Here is a 22,816-nt window from a genome sequence, read left to right as displayed (position 1 = left end):
AACCAACATGTATTGCTAGAAAGTGTTATTATTTTTATTGCGAGTTAAAAATTATGTGAGTTAACATCGAGAGTACAGTACAGTTCAGTACATTTTAAATTACATGCCAAAAATCTAAAAATCACAATAGAAATTATTTAGTTTAATCCTACTTAAGACCGATGTCTTTTGTCATTATATACACTTACCAGATACCCTATCTGATATGTAATTGAATTATCTACTTGATATAAACAGCACTGGAATATCAGAAGTACTCAATAACCTATAAGCAACATTTGCTGACGTTTCTAATTATTGTGATAGCCGAAAAAATCATTGGATATGATAAAATACATAGTATTCTTAGCTATTGTAACTGCGACAAGTGGAAGGCCTAAAGATAAAACACCATGGAATATGGTGACAGTACCAACAAACTGTCCAAAAGGTCAACAACTCATCAACGGAGAGTGTAGAGATATTTGGTCTCAAGATGATATACTTAAAATGCCAATGGAAGTTGAAAAGTAAGTTGCTATATTTGTAAAGATATTTAAAACTGCGTAAAATATTGAAACATTATCAAAATGATGGCGAAACAATTTGCTTTGAGCGATTTTCATATAATATTATGAGAAACGTTGATAATAGATCATTGACATGGTGATATCACTTGAGAACTTTCTCGGTAAAAGCTATGTTATACTATGAGTTTTCACAGAAGAAAGACCCGAACAAACATATTGTTACCTCTGTTGTCTTTTCTAAAATCATTACCAAAATGATAATACTTTTTTGTACCAGTGTGATGGCAATGGTAACTCACGGTTAGTGCATACTTCAAAATGCCATTAAAATTTTTAATAGATATTCCTTCTACGCAAACCTTGTCGACGCTGTTTAGTAAGTCTAGCGAGACCGTTAAATTATATAAGTTTCAAAATCCTAATTAGTAACAACTGCTGGTAGAGTAGAGTAGAGTAGTAACCGCATCTCTTGAACGAAAGGGCAAATTGAGAAAATATGCCAACCGTCACTATCACATAATACCAGTATATACCAGTTTCTTTATGCGCCAAAGCTTTAGATACTTGTTTATATTAGTTTTATGTGCTTTACTTTTAAAAACTCATCAATTCTTATCGACAATATAGCGAACAAAATGGGCCACGGAACATGATCACGGTGCCCACGAACTGTCCCCCGGGTCAGGAGCTGATTAACGGCGTTTGTCGCGACATCTGGCTATTCAGACCTACGAGCCCAATTCCGACAAATATTGAAGACTCGTAAGTCATCAAACCATACATGCAATATGATATTAACAAACAAAATGAATCCTTTAACGACATAGATTTGATACGGAAAATGCAGTAGCAAAATTGATAATGGACTTATCATTGAGACAAAACGACGAAAACAATGGAAGATAATAAGAAATTAATTACTTTTAACCTAGCGCCACAATCTTGTTAGTGACATTAGTATATATGTATAGTATGTATAGTATTAGTATATATGGTCTGGGTACACATATACAGAAATTGGTACTAAAATTAATATTAACATTTTATACAATAATTAGTTAATAATTTCTTTCATATCAACAGGTTACTGCATATGGAAAATGCTCCCCTTAATATGATCACGGTCCCAACGAACTGTCCTCCAGGTCAACAGTTGATCAATGGCGTATGCCGTGACGTTTGGATGTTTGCACCGACCAGACCGACGCCGCTAGCCCTTGAACAATATAAGTAAGAGTAATTATGAACAAATGAACACTATCATTAAATGTAATTACACTGAGTCCGACAAATCGTTTATCTTACACTTGTAATAAATCAACGATAACAGAAAAATCACACATCCATTAGATTATTGACTACGATACAATCAAATTAAAACAATAATGAACCTATGGAACTGAGCATTGTAAAATTTTCTTTCAGTGAAAGCAAGATTGTGGAGAAAATAATTGAAAGCATCAAATCAGAATTATTATATCGCCAAAAGCGACAGCTGGATTTGGATGCCGAGGAAATACTTCAATTGCTGGATGAAGCAAATGTGAGCAGAAACATAATAGCGGTTCCTAATCAATGTCCTGCTGGATACAGGCCCGACATATTCGGAATTTGTCGGCCAATTTTTGATTAAAATCTACTGGGATACTATCATCGAAATTATATCTGATACAAAATATTAATACATACTTAAATAAATATCATTCAACAAAAATTACTGTTTTGATACGTTGCATTCCAATTTATATTAAAAAAAGCAAGTTGGAGATCTGGTATAAGTTCTCATCCATTATTTTTAAATCCTTTCTATGAAATTATTCATTTAAACACTGAAGCGGGCAACAGCTAGTTGATAATAACTTAAACACCTAGTATCAAAATGTTTTAGTTCAAGTTCCCTAATATTGCTTCCAATTCATAGATATCTTACTAACATTATAAATGCAAATTGTTTAGATGGATGTATGGATGGATGTTTGAAGGTATCTCCAGAACGACTCAACGGATGTCGATGAAATTTTACATAGATGTAGAACATAGTCTGGAAAAACACTTAAGCTACTTATTAAGTTTTTTTTTTAATTCCGCGCGGATGGAGTCGCCGGCAACAGTTGGTCACAATATATAGAGGTCAGTGTTCCAACAAAGAGTATGTAACTACTTCGTAATAGTTGTGTTCAAATTGCTGACTATATGTTTTAATTGTCATATCTTGCAAATAAATTACAGTAAACTTTCAAAAATAGTTAGAAACAGCAAAATTGTATTTTGAAGTATTATTTCCAGACGAAACAACAGCTGTCATTTTTAATAATATCTCATTATCTGTTGTCATTGCCAACTAATTTTGCCATCAGCAAACTTACGATTTTGACACATAATTTTAAATAAAAATAATTTCTTTAAAGTGATTCATACGGTTCTTTCTACTGATTTTAAATTCTTGGCCTATTAATCATCTAGAAATAGGTAACATTTCGGAGCAGTATGAATGTAAGAGATTTAACAGAAGGCATTATAGCGGAACCTTCCATATTCACTCATGAGATGTGTAAAATTACAAACCTGTGATACAAAATAAACAATAATGTCGGAAGTAAAAGGAACTAAGGCTTTAGAATTATGGTGCAAACGATTGGTAAAAGATTGTCCTAATATACAGATTGATAACATGACAACATCTTGGAGGAATGGAATGGCATTTTGTGCATTAGTTCATCATTTTCGGCCGGATCTCATGTAAAATATTATTATTAAATTCTATTAGTATTTTATGTTTGAACATTTTGTAATTTATTTACGAAATTCTTTTTAGTGACCTTTCCAAACTTAAACCAGAAAATATATATGAAAATAATCAGCTGGCTTTTAGCATAGCAGAAAAACATTTAGGAATTCCTGCTCTATTGGACCCTGAGGATATGGTTGAAAATGATGTCCCGGACAGATTGTCAGTATTAACATATTTGTCTCAGTTTTACCAGCGCCTTAGTCATACAGGTGAGTGACTCTTTGATTAAAAACTTAATGAATAATTTATTTATGGGTTATTTTTATATTAGTATAAATTTAATTAACGAATTACACATGTAAGAGATGAATATAATTTTATTTTAAGATTAAAAAGAATAACAAGAAAATAAACTAAAGTTTGCTCTTTTTACATCTTACCTGTTTAGAAATTGGCAATATCATACCCTTTTTTGCAGTAAATAATAAAGCTACTGAGGGTGAGCCAAAAGCCTCATCTCCTACAACTAAGCATCCAGTTGTAAGTATATCTATGATTTTTTCTAATGCATATAGTATGTTTCTTTTTGTGTCTGCTTTATTTGGCACTATTCTTTTGTGTATGTGCAAGTTTTTACTCTATTCTATATCCTAGATTTCTTTACTCTGTAATCACTCTTGTAGACTCCTATAAGATTTGGAAAGACAGGTCTTGACAAATGTGCTGCATGTGGATTGCCTGTCTATTTGGCACAAAGACTGATGGTGGATCATAAACTTTACCACAGAAGATGTTTCCGATGTTCAAAGTGTTCTGGCCACTTGAACCCAAAGAATTATCAAGTAGATGATACATCTGAATTTTGTTGTGATACTTGCAAAAATGAAAAGAATTTCAATTCAACAAAGATTTTCAATAATAATGACCAGATGGGAATGCTAGCATATAGTGGAGATGCAAGTGATTCAAAAACTGACCCCTGTAATGAGGAACAAGTAAGTCAAAGACTTAAGACCAGGCCACAGTCTGTATTAGGTGAGCATTTAATACTATCTTGTGTCTTTCAAATTGCATGTCACTAAGAACTACTACCAACAGCATCTTTTGTTTGTTTTTCACTTATTTTTATATGTGTTAAAAATTTCCTATATCATTTTGTAAGGTAACAATTCTAGAAATGTGTTGAAAAACTGATTTTAAGCATTACCACAATGTACATTTAACAATGACAACAAAACCATTTTGCAATGCATGTGTTTGTTGTTTGCACATTTTATATTACTAAGATTTGTACCATCCATCCCTTTAACTTTAAATACTTTTAAAAATAAAAAGCTATATAAAATTTGTGCAAGACTGATTATGAATGATAAATAATGAAGTCCATTAATTTTTGAACTTAATAAGTATCATTATTGCACACTGAAATTGAGATACAACTTTCAGAGCATTTTGTATTATTTATTGCTTGTTGTTGTTCCTTTTTCCAGATAAAATAAGCATGTTTGAAAAGAATGTAGAAAAAGACACAAGTATTGATCATAAATTAGCAAATATTAGTTTAAAAGATTCCACTAAAGATAAGCTTAAAGTAGATAAATCCTTAGATATTGAAAATAGTAGTAAAGACCAAGTTTTTTCTTCTAAAGTTGAAAATATGGAACTAAACAAATCAATCAATTTGAATGATGATGTAATTAGTTTTAATGAAAGTTTCTATAAAAAAGTGCCTGATAATATATACAAGAGCAATATAAATAAATTTAATTTTTTACAAACACAACTGTCAGAAGACAATGTGATAACTGAGACAGCATCAAATAGCAGTGAACATGTGGAAGACAAACCCAAACAAGAGGACATTAATTTGACTACTGCTAATAGGTCTTCTATTTATGATGGCATATTAAGTAACAAACTAGAAGAACCTAAGGAAGAAAGTAATATAACAGACGATAGCAGACTTGCTAAATCCAACCTAAACATATCTAATTCAAATATATCTGCGATGTTAGAATCTAAAAATTCCATTAAAGATGATTCAGAGAAAAGTATAAGTGTACCACCAAGACGAAAAAAACACAACACATCAATAGATAAAGCTACAAATGGTGTAAAAAAAGAAGTACCAAATAAGACCATTGTTAAAAATCAAGAATATCCCGATTACCTGAACCCATTTTCTGATGACGACGAAGATGAGAAGGTATAAATCAAGTTTTTAACATAAAAATCCAAGTTTTATGGATTAAAATAATAACAAATTTAAATACTTCCAGGTGACCCCCATAGAAGAACCTAAAAGAGTTAGTACTAACCCTTTCGGAAGTAGTGAAGACGAAGATGAAGTACCAACAGTCCAAATACCACAAAACAAAGAATTACAAACACCAATGTTAGTATATTGACCAGATTTTATAATTAGTTTCTATACCTCATAACACACATCTTTTTACTAAGATTTTTTTGTATCAAAGTGAAGTCGTAATGCGAATCGGTGGCACTGAATGTGTTAAGTTTAATTATTTTTCACAGAAAAAGACATGTCATAGCACAAAACCCCTCAAACCCTTTTTGGTCGGACGGAGAAGAACCATCATCTGATGAAGAGACATATCAAAGGAGGTAAGTTATTTTTTTTTTCTTGTTTAACAGATGTTAATATATAGAAATACAGAAAAAGCTACCAAAATCGAAACATATTAATTTTGTAGCATTAACCTATATCAATTTGGAAGCTAAAATAAACTACCGGTCACCTACTGAATGGATAGGTTTAATTGGATTTGTTATTTTTAATTGAAAGTGAATTAGTTGCAATAGAAAACTTCATTTTCGGTATTTATCTTAGTAGTTGATGTTCTAAGGCATTTTAACGCCCTACAATAACAAAATCTCCAATATTTGAAGACTTGATTAATTTAAAGATCATTTGTTTTTAATGATAATACATTATTGATGCCCGCTATTAAATTATCAAGCAGGTAACAAGTACGAAACTTGTTAAGATCGTAAAACACAATGGAATCGCTGTGTAAACAAATTTTTCCCACCGCGTAGAATGTAATGACACTACAAACTCGAATAATGAAGTTTAATGAAGTACCGTGATTTACAAAAATGTAAACATTAAAAATACGATCTTGATGAAGTTTACAGCCATTTTATGTATGAAAAATATCCGAAAAATATTTCAGTTCCAATTTGTATAAATCATCAATGGCGACGAGTACTCCAAATCTACCGTCAAGTACTCCGCGACGTAAAAAGCCGAAAGCACCAGCGCCTCCGCCAACAATCACCATAAGCGAAGCACAAAAAGCGGACAGAAATTCCATGTCCGTGTCTATGGACGATGTTGCCAGTATATCGTCGCTAAGCTCCCACACCTCTACAGTTTATTCTGATCAAGTAAGTTTAATACTGCTAAATTTTTTAAAACCAGTAAATGTTATGTAGGTTGTTAGGAAAATTAATTTAAAAGTCTAAAACGTTGTTTAACCGTTTTCACTCGTAGATCCTAGGTTCAAGAAACACAAAGAATTTTATCATTATCAACAACTTGTATCTATTTCCGATTTAGATAAATAAGTAATTTCAAATTTTGTACATGATAACTGATGGAAATTGCGTACTCTTAATCAGAATGTACGTTTGTTAATTTATGTTATTTCTATTAACATTTAAGTCGCTCAAATCCGCGGTATTCCACTTATAGAAAAGTTGCCTTGTTTCTGGCCACGAAATAAATTCCATATCTTCTTACAAATAACCAGATAGGCAGTGAGTTGCGCCAACGACGGCATAGTTAATAACCTCTTTCTTTTGGAAGTCGGCTAAAAATTACCGCTTACAACTAGCCGCCCTTTTTTCCTCCAGACACATAAGAGCTGCGTCCTATTGGTTATTGATCTGGTTGTAATACGTTAAAAGTACAGTAGCTTTTAAGGTGGAACACCGTCAGATATAGCTATTGTTTATTTATCAATCTACTCCCTTAGTTGTATGTAGTCAATTGGGGACAATTCAAATAAAATATAAAACGACATTATGTAATTTCGTCAGATATTTATCTGACGAAATTACATAAATCAGATTCACTGCAACAATATTGTAACAAGGCAAAGTATAACGAAACAATTTTTCCAGTGAATTTACGAATAGTTTTTTTCGTCGACGCTTACATTAAAGATTCCACAACTGTAATGTTCGTGCGTGACTAGACGAACAATTTCATACATTTATTAATGTTACATTCCGAATGTCGGCAAAGATGTACAGTTTTGTTTGTTATGTTATATGTACCTGGCTGTAAGAAACGTTATCATACTTTTTGAAAGTATTAATTTATCTTTTAAAAAAAAGATAAAATCGTTTTTGTTGTATATATTTTAGTCACTTAATTGATAAAATATTTAGAAGACTAAAATTCGTATAAGTTTATTTTTTTATATTCAAAAAAATATCGTTTTTATAACATAGAATGATTATAATGACGTCGATACATTTATTTAAAAATGAAATACAATTTGTAAGCGCGCTTTGTTACCAAACGTTATTGTTGAAATTGTATTAGGTTTTTAGAGGTTAAATTTTATACAATGTTATGACCCGCCATAATCATACATTCTGATAATAACCTTGAAGTTGACATCGCATAACAATAGCTTTTTGATAGTCACAACGACACAAAATGCTTCACATTTATTGCTATTACAATTATCGTCTCATAACATTATGAAATCGTAAGTCACGTTTTCTCTGCACCTGATCATCTTACGAAAGGATAAATCAGCTAACTATAAAAAGGTATATATATATGCATATCGGCACAGAATAATAGGAACAATAAACATTTGTCATCAGAAATATATGTGAGATATTAGTGTAATAATGTGAATGCACAAGGTAATGAAAGCATTTCCAGGTCTTACGCATTTTAATTGTTAGTTTTTACAGTGAATTCCTTACAGAGTGTAGATATGGTTTCTTTTATAATAAAAGTAACAATTGGGTGCATTTCGTTTAGAAATCGATAGCCGATAATACGAGAGATTTTCAGACATCTGTTTTTTTTTTTTTAGAAATCGATTGGCACTATAACACCTAAATCGAAAAAGAAACGTCATGCGCCGACACCGCCGGACAGTCTTTCCACTCTCTCCGGGTGTGGTGCGGAGTCTATGGAGAAAGGTGTGGACACGTCCGGTACGCGTAGTGGTGCTTCCGATGGTGATTACCTATTTCTTTTACTTTATATTTCAGTACAGATTTAGCAACAGAAATTGAGCACTGTTAGTACAATGGTACTACACCAGACTATTTATACATAGTCATTGTATATTTGCTTTAACGAAACTCTTTATGTTGGCCTTTTTAAATTCAATGTATTCATACAATGTGGTAATCCTTGACTTCGCGTTTGAGCTTTGCTTCAGTTAGTCTCTACCACGAGTCGGTTAATATACAAATATCGATTAATTTGTTAGAGGTGAGCGCGGTGGGTAGGCGGGTGAAGGGCCCGGCGCCGGGACTGCCGCTGCCGGCGCGGCGCGCAGTTCGGCTGCAGCTGTCGGGGGAGGAGCTGCAGGTGCAGCTGGACCTGCTGGAGACGCAGCAGCTGGGCCTTGAGCGCCAGGGCGTGCTCATCGAGCAGATGATACGTGACAAGTGTGAGGGTAATTACTGCGCCCTGCACCTTTTTATTACAAACAATTTACAGCAAATGTTAATTGTTCTTGAGTCTGCAAGAAGAGAAATGTTGTTAGAAATTAAGAGTGTCTGTGTGTTTATTTTAATGTTTGCTGTAATTTTTCCTTGCACTACTTCTCTCTTACTTATAGGTGTTGGTCGGCTAAATCTATGAATGACTTAAGAAAATTGATAATCGACACAATTTGGACGACACTTGGAGCGGAAAAATAGCAATAAAAAAACTTTTTGTGTTACGTATTTTACACTGCATTTACTTCAGGTGACGAAGCCGTATCGGTGCCACAGGAAGAAATTGAAGACTTGGTGATACAGCTGTGTGAACTTGTCAATGAAAAGAATGATCTGTTTAGAAAACAAACGGAACTTATGTACATGTAAGTACAAAATTTTCATCTTTTGTGTAAATAAAGATAAGAAGAAAAAGTAAGAAAAGAAAGGTTAACGAAATACAAAAAGGGAAACACTTTTCCTAAGCAAATACAAAAAATATATATATCACTGTTTTATGCTTGTAATTTTGTATAGTACCGATAGTGTCTAATTTTCATACAATTTGTTGCTCATATCTCATTTATTCTAATTAATATTAGATGTAATATCTGAATTATTATGGTTTTTGGACATTTATTACATTTAAAAAAAGTCTTTATTTTTAAATTGTTCTTTTCTCAATTCTCAGTCGCCGGCAGCAAAGATTAGAACAAGAACAAGCGGACATTGAACACGAAATCAGAATCATACAATCGAGGCCTGCTGTTAATCGCATAGATTCTGATAAGGTAAAAAAAGTTTTACGTATTAATGCTCATATTGTTCTTAATTGTAGTACACATGAAAAGCTATGTTATATTATAGCTTACAAATATTAAAAATGCGAATGTTTAGATGGATGGATAAACATCCATCCACCCAGTTTGAAGGTATCTCCGGAACGGCTCAACGGATCTTGATGAAATTTGGTACTGATTTAGAACATAATCTGGGAGAATACATAGGGTACTTGTTAAGTTTTTAAATCCGCGCTGGCAGAGTCGCAGGCGACAGCTAATTTGTTAATAAAGACAATAGGTAGGAAATCGTTCTTCCATAATATATTCTTATCCATTTTCTAAAACATTACGGACTATTTGGAAAAGTATATGCTGACTCCTGCTTTAGTACAAAGACTGTCATGGACAAAACTTGTCACACTAGTATTTGTATGTCATCCGTATTGCATGCGAAGTGATACTTGGAGTGATATATATTCTTTCCACACATCTTAGAATAAATAAAGACACGAGTGTGAGGTCAGTAAGATGTGTATACGCAGGCGCGCGAGGAGGAGCTGGTGACGCGGCTGGTGGAGATCGTGCGGCTGCGAGATGAGCTGGTGCAGCAGATAGAGGCTGAGCGTCGCCGTGAGCGTCAAGAGGATCTCGCCATTGCAGCCTCCATCGCCACCAAGAGAGGTACCCGAGTAGCACCAGCACATTTCTTTTAAATGACATTTGACACTATGACTAAATACACTGAATCTACGAAACTGACACGATGAATTACTATCTATATATATAAAAGAAAGTCGTATTAGTTACACTTATTATTAGTGATGCAACGGATGTCTGTTTCCGTTTCCGCAACTGCGGAAGTTCCGCACGCTTTTCAACATCCGTTTCTGCTTCTGTTTCCGCAACTTTTATAACGGAGATAAAACGGAACTTTACGACGGCTGAGAGATACAAATGCGCGGCGCGAGACGCGCAGTCCGTGCGCGGCCTTTCGGCACTTGTCGCATTTGTTTGTTTACGTACTTTTTCGTGAATTTAAGCGCGTAATATTTTCTGCTGCTGTTTGAAACAACCAGCTTCTCTTGCTGGAGTTAACTGTCTAGTTGTTGTCCATATAAAATTTGACAACTGGCAAAATGTGACTATTTCATACTTACAAGTTATTAAATGTACTTTTGAATAAGTGATAACCATGTAATATATCATCATCATTATTATCATCAGCGCACTATACACTGAGGGGCTGGGAGCCTACCCCAAATTAAGGGTGACTAGGCCATAGTCAACCACACAGGCTCAGAGCGGGTTGACTTCACACATATCATTGAATTTTTTCTCAGATATGTGCAGGCAGCATCACTATGTTTCCTTCACCGTAAGAACGTCGGATAAATGTACATATGTAAATCGAAAAACACATTGGTACATGGCGGGATTCGAACCAAGCCCCTGCAGATTGCAACTCAAGTGCCACGAGCCGCCGACGCCTAATAATTATATCTTTTTCTAGATTTGGGGTATTTGATACTTAACACATTCACTGTTTACAAAAAAAAAAAAGGTAACAGCTGGGAGCCTAAACTTTTTATGGTGAATTTTTATTTAGTATCTGGGAATTTTTGAACATATAGATAAATTAATAATGTTATTATAATTATTTAAATAAAAAAACACAATTTTTGCATTTGATCGCTAGGGATCATCATTTTGAGCGCTAGGGATGGCAATGATTTAGTTCACTAATATGTTGATATTTGTTCCACGATCGCATTTCTGTGTACTAATATGTTACAAGATTTTGACAAAGTCAAGTTTTTCATCAAATTCCAGAATATTGAGTAAAACATGTAAGGATACTAATCAAAACCATCTTTTATCTACATGGTTCAAGATCTTGTAACATTTCATACACACACACGTATACACACACACACACATACACAAAAAAACGCATATACACACACACACACACACATACAGGACATACATATATTAAAAAATATACATACATAACAAAGTTCAGACTTAGCTTTATGTGGTACAAGATATTTGTATGTTTGCCTCCGTACGAACGTGGTACTAATCACTATAACACTGTAAGAATGAAACTAATACTCTTTTTCGTTTCGCTTCAAACGCCGGCGGCTTACTACTACTGCAAAGTGAACGGACCCCTCGCTCGGATCCGAGGGGGAGGCGCCGCTACTAATAGCTCTGCCCACTCGGATCCGAGTGGTCAGCAGTGAATGTATTAATAAAGAAATATATTTGTAAAATGGTTTTAATATTTAAAAGCCTCCGTTTATCAACACGTATTTTAACTTATTGCAGCACAGTAAATATACATACATTGAAGGCTAAAGGACACCGATATCCCATGCCTTAATAAATTAAAAACGAATATAAACTGTTTTTACCAAAAGAAAAAATATTTGTAAATATGTTTTTTTTCATATTATTTACACTTCTGTTTCCGCATCCGCTTCCATTTCCGTTTCTGCTAAAATTTATTTTTGACATCTGTTTCCGTTTCTGGTTCCGCTAAGACACTTCCGTTGCATCACTACTTATTATAACTCAAGAACGGCTGAATCGATTTGACTGAAAATTGGTGGGCAGGTAGCTTAAAACCAGGAAAAGGACATAGGATAATTTTTACCCCGTTTTCTATTTTTTCGTTTAAAATAAAAATATTTAAAATTATTATATATATATATATATATATATATATATATATATATATATATATATATATATATATATATTAAAATTTTAAAATTAATAAAAGCTAGTTTTTAATAATTTTTTAAATAATTTTGTTACATTTCAGCTCAAAGGAACAGCGATTCAAATGCTTCATCTATTAAGTCGACGGAAACTATCGTCAGCCCAAAAAAGAACAAGGTAAAGGACAAAGTGAAAAAACAATTAAAGAAAGCAAAGCACACATTAATTTCCAAGAAAAAGGACGAAGATAAAATGGAGAAAGAAAAGAAACCGAAATGAATTATCAACTTTAAAACAAAATCGACGAACAGATTTAAACTATACATTTTTTTATACATATTAAACAAGAGTTATATTAATGTTGTAAGTAAACGTACTTAATAAGACTGAAATTTTACCACTGATCATTCATTCGTGATCCATTAAAATGAACATTTGAGAAATTTTGACACATTTTATGTTCGAACTTTAGACAAATTAGTAGTACTTAATCTTTTTTGGATGTACTAACAATAGTATACTAAATTTATCCAAAATATAAAGAAAAAAACATTCCTTTTAACGTATTTGATATGTTTTAGTGAAATAAGTCGACGAATATAATAAATACAGTAAAGATTAACATTGATATCACACGTCTAGACGATATTTATGCTTTATTAGACACTTAAAAATAAACATTTTTAGTGCCACAAAATTATTTGGTACAGTAAAAGAGGCGCTGTTATCGTGATCAGTTCTATCAGATTATTAGGTAAACCTAGGCCTAGAAAAGACAGCTGCAGGAAGAAAATTTACTTTTGTCATTGACATTTTGGTGCTAATTTGCTACTAAATTAATTTATGCCCACCCGTGGGCCAAGCACGAATATTTTTGACTATCGCCATCGTATAAATATGTATTAAAGTTGTGCAGTGTTAATGTATCTGGCGTTAAGTACACCAAAAGCCACTTACTTATATCGACATAATTGATGATGGTGTTTGACATAAATATTGTTAAGCCCACGGGTCTGAAAAGTTTGTCAGGATATAAGTGTTTATGCTAAACCATCACCCATGACAACGGTTAATTGTCTTTTGTACTAGGTGAACAATTCGGATAAAATTGAGTTTTTGATAATTAATTGTTACAAAGATCAAACCAAACAATAATAATTATTAAATATGTAAATAAATTTAAATCACCTAAATTTGACATTCATTAACGGGACATGAAACACTTATCAGAAAACATGATGTCATCACGCGAATGGCGCCGCCATTAATAGTTGATATTTTCATAATTCAGTACCACAATTCGTAGTACCACAACAACATAGAGATAGATACGATTCTACTCTGTAACACTGCGTGACGTCAACGAAGACGCCATGACAGGCCATCGTTTTTACGCGGGACTTTGAAAACAATACACCATATTATTGGATTTTTTTTCATAAAAATATGTTTTTTAAATAAATCATACATTGCTTTACAGAATTAAACGTAACAACGGTACAGAAGCCTATTCTATAATACATATCTTAAAAAATATACAAATAACAATTATCTAATATTTTGAAAAGTATATATAAATATATCTCACATACATTTTAAATTGTCATATTTTCTTCAAGTTTCTATTCAAATTTACTAGTCTAGTCTTCTGCTGCTATATTTGTAAATATTTTGAAATGTTTACGTGTACTGTTTATTGTACAAGTTATTTTACCTATATTACCAATAATATAGTTGTAACGCTTTAAATATTATCAAATTAGTGAATGACAAAGAAATTTGTTTCTGTAACCTTGAGTGTCGACGTCAGAAGTACGTGAACAAATACATAATCATCGTTTTCATTCTGGCTTATAAGAGATAACAAATACGTAACCACCCAAGATATGTTAAAGGTAGAAAAAAAACAATTAGAGATGAATCATTTAAATTGTAATAAATTGTCTATAAAAAATAATAACTAACGTTTATTTTATAATTGAAGCACAAATTGCACGTCAAATTACATCATGTTTCGCGAAAATAGTTTGATTTGTATAGTAATTATCTATATATAGGAAAAACGTTTTTACATTATATTTTTACTTTCACACACAGGATGGCGCCCGCTAGGTCTCTCACCCTAAATTTTACTCATATTGGTAATTTTTGTAGCTTTTATTAATAACGCGTAAAACAATACAAAAATGGTTTTCCTATAATGTTATATTAACTAGTCTTAAAAAGTTATTATCTATATTTACTTTATCTAAGTTCTTAACAGTTTTATCGAACACATCAGGTAATACAACCAGACTTTTATCTAGTTGTGTAATAGAATAAAAAAATTCTTTAAGATTGACCTGTAAAACATAATTTACATAATCATTGTATAGAGATTGTATTAATATTTTGGATATAACTGTGATGTTCAACAAACCAGCTATATCTCTTGATACAATATATAAAAAAAAAGATGTCTCGAAAGTTTTTACCGATCTGTTTAATGGCGCTCAAACTTGCTACTTCTTATTACTTAATTCAATTTATTTCTATTTTTTTTTCTCCGCCGCACGCGGAATCAGGTTCTCGAATATTCTTTTTTATTTATAAGTTTTAAACTTAACTGTGCTATTACTAACATTTACTTGCTATACTTAACATAGGCTTATTAATAACCCACCATATACCTGTAAGAACTTGAGGTTGTTTATTTAACTGCATTTAATGAGTCCATTTTTAATGTAAATCAAATCATATTCACAAAATATTCTCATTGTTCATTATAAAATGTTCTAAGAAGTTTAAGTTTATAAATGTGAAAGCCATTTAAAATACTCTATTTTTACCGAATTAATTATAATTTTAGATATTTTGCTTTATACATTTATGAAAGAATTAAAAGTTTATTCAGATCACAATAATTAATGCTACTTATAATATTCTACACCCTAACTAAAACTAAACTAACTACAGAAAAAGAGGTAATATATGCTATAGCTATAAGAGCACTTAACACAAACCAGCACAAATTCTTTTTTTTTATTAAATATATGTTATTAACAGACTATTGTTTTATTTTAAGGAATGTTTTGAAGAATCAAGATTACAACAATAAACACCTAAATGTCATAATTTTATGTTATTTTGGCATCTAATGTATTGTGGTATTCCGTTGGTTTATAATAAAAGTGATAGTTTTTGTTAAAACTTATTTATTTCTATTGTCTACTTCAATGATTAAATTTGATTGTTTGGTTTTGCTTAAAACATCTCGTAAGTCGTCAGGTTTCTTCTGTTTTCTAGATTTTAGTTTTTGTCTTAAATCTTTAGGTTCCTCCACACTACTAGATTTGAGCTCTAATCTAGACCATACACTGGAGCTGTGTGGTTTAGGCATTTTATTAACTTTTTGGACTCTGCTCATTATATGTGAATCTGAATTATCTGATGTTGATTCATCACTTGATACCTGATCTCGTGCTGATACTTTTGCACCTAACCTAGATTTTAAGCTCTTCTTTCTTAACGTATTTTCTGTTTTAGTATTACTTCGGAATTTCTCTGACACCCTTAATGTTGTTCGAGGTGTGTAATCACTTGTTGTATTTAAAACTTCAATGGAAAGTGGAGCATATGTATTTTCTTCTTCAAAGTGCTCAACTACAGGCTTTCTTTGTTTACATTCTTCATCATCAGCATGCATCCTCATTCTGGGTGTCTTTGATTTTTTTTTCCACTCCGAATCTGATGAACCTTCATCTGAGTCTTCTGTTTTGGTACTTCTTTTTCCAAGACGCATGGCAAGTTGTTTACTTTTTACTTGTATCCTTTTGTTAGGTTCATGACTATCATCTTCCCCATCATCATCATAATCTTGTGGCAATTTACGACGAAATACTTCTTGATGATCATACACTCCCCAAGACATGCATAAGTCACCCCAGGGATTCTTACTAACAATGCTGTCATCATCCATACACTGAGCAATTTGTTTATTTTCATATTTTATTTTAGTTATTTTCTTATCACTACGTGTGGCAAATCTCATTAAGATCATATCGGCGTTGGGATGTGGTAAACCTTCTCGCCAGTGGTAAGAAGATTTTTCATGAATCATGTCTTTTAAACCTTCATCTGTTATTTCCCGTGAATGAAGTAATAGTGCCAAAGCAACAGCTATATGATCTTGACAAACAATGTTACCTAAAATAAGAAAATATCACTAAAAATACAACCTCTATCCAAAAAGTATAGTCAGACTATACTTTTATAGATAAATCATTATTTCAATTTGTTGCCATATCAAGTACTCATTATCAAACACCAAATAATATTCTACAAACAGCAGTTTTTTGCTCACACTTTAAAAGGGAAAAATAAATAGCTAGGCTAGCTTAAGAATTAGGCTGTCTTATGCCTTCCCACTAATGCTGTACCAATATGTATAAGTGCTAGGTCATTATGGTTAAGAATAAGGTACAAGAAAAGACTTAGTCTTTTACAAGGTTTAAATTGCATTACTGTCCAAAAACAAAACAAATATGAAAAAAATAGGAGTTTTACAATATAACAAACTTACATGAATTATTATCAATCCACTCTATGGCCACAGGTTTATAATCTTCAAGATATTCAAATATATCTTTAGTTGAAAGTCCATCAATGCCTGCTAAGTGTAAAGTATCAAATCGAAAATGCCGTTCATTGCCTTCTTTTATACCAAAATTATTGTACAGATCATCAATTTGCTCTTGTGTTACAACCCTGTTGCCTGTAAGACTAAAACCAAATCGTTTTGCCCTCTCTTCAAGTTTAAATGCATCTACTTTTTCGAGTAGTTCCAGGACTAAACCATTATTTTCTTTCTTGTATAACTGAAAATGAAAAAATAAAAATTGAATATAAAATCTTCGTATAACCTTATCTGGTTTAATTACAAAAACAGAACACTTCATACCACAGTGTGTTTCTCCATATTTGGCATAGCAGGTTCGACAATATCATCCACTTCCATTTCATTATCACTCATTTCGCCCTCTTCTTTTTCCATTTTCTTAACAATGTTATAATATTAAAATAACTTGAATAGGTAATATCACGATACTAAAGATAATGACGTTTATCCTCACTTGGACTACTTTTATAATCGTGTCGAGAAACTACAAGCAATAAAGAAGAATGTAAGCATGTTATGTATACTATGAAAACATAGTATTCAGTTCAATAAATTACATTAAAAAACTAAAGCTTAAACTTTAGATTGCGTTGTGTCTAAGCTGAGTTGAAAGAAATTTTAACACAGTCCGAAAAGCTCTTGGCAGTTTTTTGACATTGATTTGACAGAGGACGCCATAGTTACAGCGTCACAGATTTATATTCTTAATCCAAGGTTGCCAATTTTTACCCGACCGGTTACATTGTGTAAAAAAAGAAGCCGTGTCTGTATGGAAGAACATAAGTGGTGAGCTGTAGCACTGCTTTAAATAAGAAAACATTTTTCCAACATTCGCCAAATGGCGCTGTTTTGACGTTTCAAACATCATTGACATTTTGGGAAATCGTACTTCTTGATACATGAAAATAAAAACTTTTTTAAGCATTGAAGCAAGCAACGAATGTGAACATTCCGCGAATGTGGAGTGCTGACTTGTACCGTGTATTCACGTCACAAAGGTAGAGCCGCCATTAAACGTATAGTTCACTAGCACCGATAGTACTTACTACTCTTTGGTACGATTGAAAATATTCGATTTTATTTATACTCTTTGGCATAGAAGATCCATTCTGACATTCTGCTGAAATCGTTTCTTTCCGTTTCAATTTCATTTATATATTTATGTTGTGTTATATGAAAGTACAATCTATCGAGTTTAAAATTTTATTGAACATTTATTTTGAAAACATTTAGACAATATTCTAATAAGTACCCAAGCCTTCTAATAATACATCCCAAAAGTAGCTATTTAAATAGATATAACATTTATCTTGGTATTTGCTCATATTTTACGCTTGTGCATACTCCAGCAATGACTTCCAACATAGAGATGAGTTTGGATGATATAATACAGAAAAAGAAGAGAGAGACCTTCAGGTAAAATTCAAATTCAACTCTAATTGCCAGAAATGTTACCTTCCACAAATATATATTTACTCATACCGTAATATTTCATTTTGCAATAAATATTAATCTGGTTCAGTTGAACAATTTATACTTTCTTCAATCCTTTATGGATTGATTGAATTTAGAAAATAACATATTTTTCAGGTATAAGGGCAAGATAAAAAAACAACCTCCCCACCAGCAAATACCAGTTCAAAAACGTAAAATGGTTGATGCTCGTAATAAAATCATATCCAGAAAAAGAACACAAATAACAGATGCCAGAGAGAAATTAGCAGAACTGGCAAGACAAAAAGATGCTCGTTTAAAATTGCAACAGTTGAGAGAAAAAAGAGTAAGTTTAATACACAAATCTATATTAAAATGCTTCAATAACTTAAGAATACTGTATGTGCTAAAATAAGTTTTGGGCTAAGCTTTTGGTCACTGTGATAGCATATGAAAATCTGCAGTACAAGTGTAAAACAATTCCTAACTTGTTTAATTATACTGATTCAATAAAAATTAATCACAATTATATGGCAGGGGCAAACAAGAAACGTCTACTTTATTTTTAATAAGTGTTCCACTTTCAGCTTGCAATGACTAAAGTTAAGGATAGAAAAAGTTATCAAAGTCGAGATTTTTTTGTGAAAACTAGGAATGAAAGAGGTAATATTAACATTTATATATTTTTTTTTTGTTTTTAGTGCACTTAAATGTTCTCTTTTATTTAATACATCTTATCTGTTTTTACAGTTTTTATTGATCCATCAAGACAAGTGACATCACAACCTCTAACAAGTGTGAAACACAGACGCCAAGCACAAAGCAATAATAACAGAAGATTTATTAACAATACAACTTTTGGATCTCATTCAATAGGTATCATTTATATAAAAATATGTATAAAAATTAATCCCTATATCCCTTGGTCACGCATGAACAGCTGGACCGATTTCACTTTTTTTTTCATGTGTTTGTTATTGTCAGGAGAAGGTTCTTATGACAGAAAAAATTTAAAAAATCTAGATGGATGGATAGATAATGATGTTTGAAGGTATCTCCAGAAATGGCTTAATGGATCTAATGAAATTTGTTTTTTTTTTTAATTCCGCGCAGACGAAGTCGCGGGCGACAGCTAGTTTTTAATAAATATCTTTAACATGTTTCACTCTGTGCCTCCTAGTTTCCATGATAATTAGTGGCTCTAAATCTGTAAAGGAAATTTACACACTTTAATTTCAAATGGTTGTAAGAGCTCATAACCAATGAATATACTAACATATTATAGATGTACAAATGTATACCTGAATCAGAATGTAATAGGAATGAAATATTTTTTATATTTTTTAGTGACAATGCCATTTATTGTCTATGGATTTATTTTAGAAAGATTCTGTTTATATGATGCAAATATGTGTTTGTCGGCACCCGCGCGCCACCCGAGCGAAACTGTAAACAACACGTGCACCGATTGCGTCATTCGATGCCCCCACTCTCCCCACTACTAGCTCTGCCGCTATAAAAGACGTGCACCATTATTTGAAAGGCACGAAGTAACAGCCCGAGCCGAGGCTCCTGAGGGAGCCCTCGAGCCTAGTTACTCTTAAACGAGGTTTAGGCTAAGCGCCATCTGCGCCCGGCCACCTCAAGCCCGGTGAAACTGTAAATGCCTCCTCAAGGCAAACAGTGACTACTCAGTCACAAAAAAAAAAAAAATTGAAAGGCAGTCTTGGCTCTGGCGTGGCTCGGTGCACTAGTTGTACTTCGCTTGCTTAACCTAGACGCTTTGGATAATTAATTTGTGGAAACGAAGTGCTAAATTTGGTCACTAGACTAATTATACCCGGTTATTATTTAAGACTAATTTATTGAGTTGTTACTTTGGAACATAGTTTAGTTTAATGATTAATTAACTGTCATTAGTAGATTTTTGCTAAAAACTATTATAAATTTTAAAGTAGCTTCATTCTTTTTAACTATGGCCGATCCTCTTCCTACATGTTTATATGTTTGTGATGACAATGTTATCAAGATTTTTTTTTAATAGATTTCTTATTATTTCTCATTTCCATTGAATTTTACTATATATGGAGTATTGTACCGAAACTGTATAAAATATGTGGACATGTGTAATATATGTCAACCATTGTAAATGCTTGTTGTGCTTAATTAATTTTTATGTGTCACCAAACTAAAGTATGCAATTATTATTATCATGTAAATGATTTCGTTTTCAGTTAATACAGCAGCATTAAAACCTATAGTAAGAACGGTAGAAAATGATATTGAAATCATAGATGAAGAAATGCCATTGTCAAAGCAGAAGAATAACTTGCATTTCAAGATAATTGCTCATAACTATGATCATAATAGGAGCACTCCTTTTCAGAGGTAATATAAAACTTTAGTGTAGAAACCTTTTTTAGTTCATTTAAAAAAAAATGTGCACAATGTGGTCAGTTATTTTCTTTCGTTTTGTGAGCTATCAGCTTATTAATCTTTTCTTAGCTAACAACATGTTATTTATGTTAAATGTTGCAGAACAACCATTGTTGAAAAAGAACCAAGTCCGCCTAGGCCACCATCTATTCTTAAAAAACGCCCAATGGCTGCTTTGCGAACTGAGAAGAAAGAGGATAAAACAGAGAAGCCTAATCTGGAATACAGAATAATAGTCAGTAACTTGCGCAACACTGTTACAGGTGGAGATATTGAGGTGAGAATAAAAAAGATGAACAAAACATTTCATCCAGAATTGAAAAGGGAAGGAAGTTTAATTTTTTTGAAGGAAGTTATTCAATTGAATATGATAAAAATTTTTAATTAATATTTTAAATTAATTTTAAAATCGTTAATTTGCTTATTAATTGAACCTTAGGCAAAACGAAGAACGCCGGGTTAGCTAGTATTAACTATATATTACCACCTAACACAATTACCCATTAACTAGGACATCAGTAAGTAACCATTGTGTTTCTGAGACCAAAGTCCCCATTTAAAACATGTTGTCTCTTTTTTGTCAAAGATAAAGGCAGGTTGTTTGTTTCATACAGAAATTTTGGTCTCAGAAGCTAACGGTAAAAGCATTCGATCTATAAAAAGTTTGTTTTACTTGATGTTTAAAGACTTATTTGTTTTACAGGAATTGTTTGGTGATGTGGGGGGTATGTTAGAATCTCGTCTTGTTCGGCCCGGCACAGCTGAAGTGATTTACAATAGCTTGGAAGATGCCCAAAAAGCGGTTGATTTGTATCATAATCGCCAACTGGACGGACAACCAATGAATTGCCTGCTGGTAACACCAAGATCAACAACATCTGCTACATCAAGGTTTGTATTTTATATTATTTAAGTTATGATCATCCCATTATTTTCCACATTCAATGCCACAATTTTAATAATATAATACAGGTAAATCAGATGAGTTTAATTTCATATGGAAAAATTTAATTGACAAAATATTTTATTATTTTATTTACGGAAGACTTGTGTGTTATTTTTGGTTGTATCAATTTATTAACTAAAGTTACTAAAGATTTTTTTGTTGTTTTAGGACCAGTACTAAGCCAGCATTACACAGCACAAATTCAAATGTGGAGCCTGATTTGTTAACTTTCCACAAAGTTATGTTCAGCAATTTTACTTAGTTTAGTAATATGATCATAAAATTGAACAAACAAGTTTGAGGATGTTATGATCATCATTTAATTAACTCATTTAATATAATCTAAAAAAATATTCTTTTATGTTATTATTTTTAATACCTTTGCCTCTAACAATTGATATGTAAGCAAAAAAATGTACAACAGAACAAGAGTAGGCCCAGCACGAAAATTACGAGAATGTACTATAGTCCGGTCGCGGAGCACGAAGAATTTCGTACATTGAACTCGCATTGCCTGTCTCTGTCACTCCCGCGTAAATACAATGAGTCTCGCTCGCACAGAAACAAAGGCCGCCGTCCTCAGGGATTGTAAATTGTAAAAATTTTATGGGCTCCGTTAAAAAGATTACCGAAAAGGAATTTTTATTATTAGATACTTGTCTAGATTTTTATTACTTGTATTATTAAATCTAAATAAATAATTTATATAATAATAATAACTACATATTATAAGTTGGTAAATTTTCTTTCTCCTTCAAATAATTCATGTAAACCGCACTAACGTTTGTAACCTCTGTCAGTAGGTAAAGAGGTCATTGTACGAAATTCTTCCTGCTCCGCGACCGGACTATAGCCAATTATAAATTAAATCCAGAATTATAAACTTATCCT

The 22,816-nt window shown here is 32.3% G+C and overlaps 4 protein-coding genes across 5 annotated transcripts; 3 read left to right on the top strand and 1 right to left on the bottom strand.

Annotated features, from left to right (window-relative positions):
* The first annotated feature begins 198 nt into the window (after positions 1-198).
* Positions 199-2,214, top strand: LOC106720248. The gene is made up of 4 exons (XM_014514843.2): positions 199-509; positions 1,137-1,271; positions 1,593-1,739; positions 1,935-2,214. Exons 1-4 carry the CDS (start codon positions 325-327, stop codon positions 2,140-2,142), a joined length of 675 nt encoding a protein of 224 aa, XP_014370329.2. The 5' UTR covers positions 199-324; the 3' UTR covers positions 2,143-2,214.
* Positions 2,215-2,856: 642 nt separating this feature from the next.
* On the top strand, positions 2,857-12,752 carry LOC106720406 (MICAL-like protein 1). 2 transcript variants are annotated; one of them, XM_014515101.2, is made up of 14 exons: positions 2,857-3,248; positions 3,325-3,509; positions 3,719-3,780; positions 3,924-4,275; positions 4,731-5,446; positions 5,520-5,635; positions 5,776-5,865; positions 6,438-6,651; positions 8,325-8,472; positions 8,730-8,912; positions 9,215-9,329; positions 9,635-9,734; positions 10,268-10,406; positions 12,556-12,752. In XM_014515101.2, the coding sequence occupies exons 1-14, from the start codon at positions 3,097-3,099 to the stop codon at positions 12,729-12,731; spliced, it is 2,748 nt and encodes a 915-aa protein (XP_014370587.2). In that variant the 5' UTR covers positions 2,857-3,096; the 3' UTR covers positions 12,732-12,752. The 2 variants fall into 2 exon arrangements, with proteins under 2 accessions (XP_014370587.2, XP_014370586.2); XM_014515100.2 differs by having other exon boundaries at positions 8,730-8,918.
* Positions 12,753-15,563: 2,811 nt separating this feature from the next.
* LOC106720174 (nuclear cap-binding protein subunit 3) lies at positions 15,564-17,794 on the bottom strand. The gene is made up of 4 exons (XM_014514758.2): positions 17,667-17,794; positions 17,392-17,593; positions 17,014-17,308; positions 15,564-16,637 (listed from the first exon to the last, which is right to left on the bottom strand). The coding sequence occupies exons 2-4, from the start codon at positions 17,482-17,484 to the stop codon at positions 15,643-15,645; spliced, it is 1,383 nt and encodes a 460-aa protein (XP_014370244.2). The 5' UTR covers positions 17,485-17,593; positions 17,667-17,794; the 3' UTR covers positions 15,564-15,642.
* Positions 17,795-18,287: 493 nt separating this feature from the next.
* Positions 18,288-22,241, top strand: LOC106720232 (polymerase delta-interacting protein 3-like). The gene is made up of 8 exons (XM_014514826.2): positions 18,288-18,525; positions 18,700-18,889; positions 19,131-19,206; positions 19,294-19,419; positions 20,778-20,931; positions 21,082-21,256; positions 21,683-21,870; positions 22,094-22,241. Exons 1-8 carry the CDS (start codon positions 18,461-18,463, stop codon positions 22,185-22,187), a joined length of 1,068 nt encoding a protein of 355 aa, XP_014370312.2. The 5' UTR covers positions 18,288-18,460; the 3' UTR covers positions 22,188-22,241.
* The last annotated feature ends 575 nt before the right edge of the window (positions 22,242-22,816 follow it).

Source organism: Papilio machaon, chromosome 4, assembly GCF_912999745.1.
Source record: "Papilio machaon chromosome 4, ilPapMach1.1, whole genome shotgun sequence".
Taxonomy (NCBI): domain Eukaryota; kingdom Metazoa; phylum Arthropoda; class Insecta; order Lepidoptera; family Papilionidae; genus Papilio; species Papilio machaon.
This window is presented reverse-complemented; position numbering and strand designations above follow the sequence as displayed.

Excerpts from the sequence above, each read along its gene's own strand:
- LOC106720248 (XM_014514843.2), top strand. The coding sequence starts at position 325 with ATGATAAAATACATAGTATTCTTAGCTATTGTAACTGCGACAAGTGGA. Across the intron at positions 510-1,136 it reads ATGCCAATGGAAGTTGAAAA|CGAACAAAATGGGCCACGGA; the intron begins GTAAGTTGCTAT and ends TCGACAATATAG. Across the intron at positions 1,272-1,592 it reads CCGACAAATATTGAAGACTC|GTTACTGCATATGGAAAATG; the intron begins GTAAGTCATCAA and ends TCATATCAACAG.
- LOC106720406 (XM_014515100.2), top strand. The coding sequence starts at position 3,097 with ATGTCGGAAGTAAAAGGAACTAAGGCTTTAGAATTATGGTGCAAACGA. Across the intron at positions 3,510-3,718 it reads CCAGCGCCTTAGTCATACAG|TAAATAATAAAGCTACTGAG; the intron begins GTGAGTGACTCT and ends CCTTTTTTGCAG. Across the intron at positions 4,276-4,730 it reads CAGGCCACAGTCTGTATTAG|ATAAAATAAGCATGTTTGAA; the intron begins GTGAGCATTTAA and ends TCCTTTTTCCAG.
- LOC106720174 (XM_014514758.2), bottom strand. The coding sequence starts at position 17,484 with ATGGAAAAAGAAGAGGGCGAAATGAGTGATAATGAAATGGAAGTGGAT. Across the intron at positions 17,309-17,391 it reads ATATGGAGAAACACACTGTG|TTATACAAGAAAGAAAATAA; the intron begins GTATGAAGTGTT and ends TTTCATTTTCAG. Across the intron at positions 16,638-17,013 it reads GTGGATTGATAATAATTCAT|GTAACATTGTTTGTCAAGAT; the intron begins GTAAGTTTGTTA and ends TTCTTATTTTAG.
- LOC106720232 (XM_014514826.2), top strand. The coding sequence starts at position 18,461 with ATGACTTCCAACATAGAGATGAGTTTGGATGATATAATACAGAAAAAG. Across the intron at positions 18,890-19,130 it reads AACAGTTGAGAGAAAAAAGA|CTTGCAATGACTAAAGTTAA; the intron begins GTAAGTTTAATA and ends TTCCACTTTCAG. Across the intron at positions 19,420-20,777 it reads TTTTGGATCTCATTCAATAG|TTAATACAGCAGCATTAAAA; the intron begins GTATCATTTATA and ends TTTCGTTTTCAG.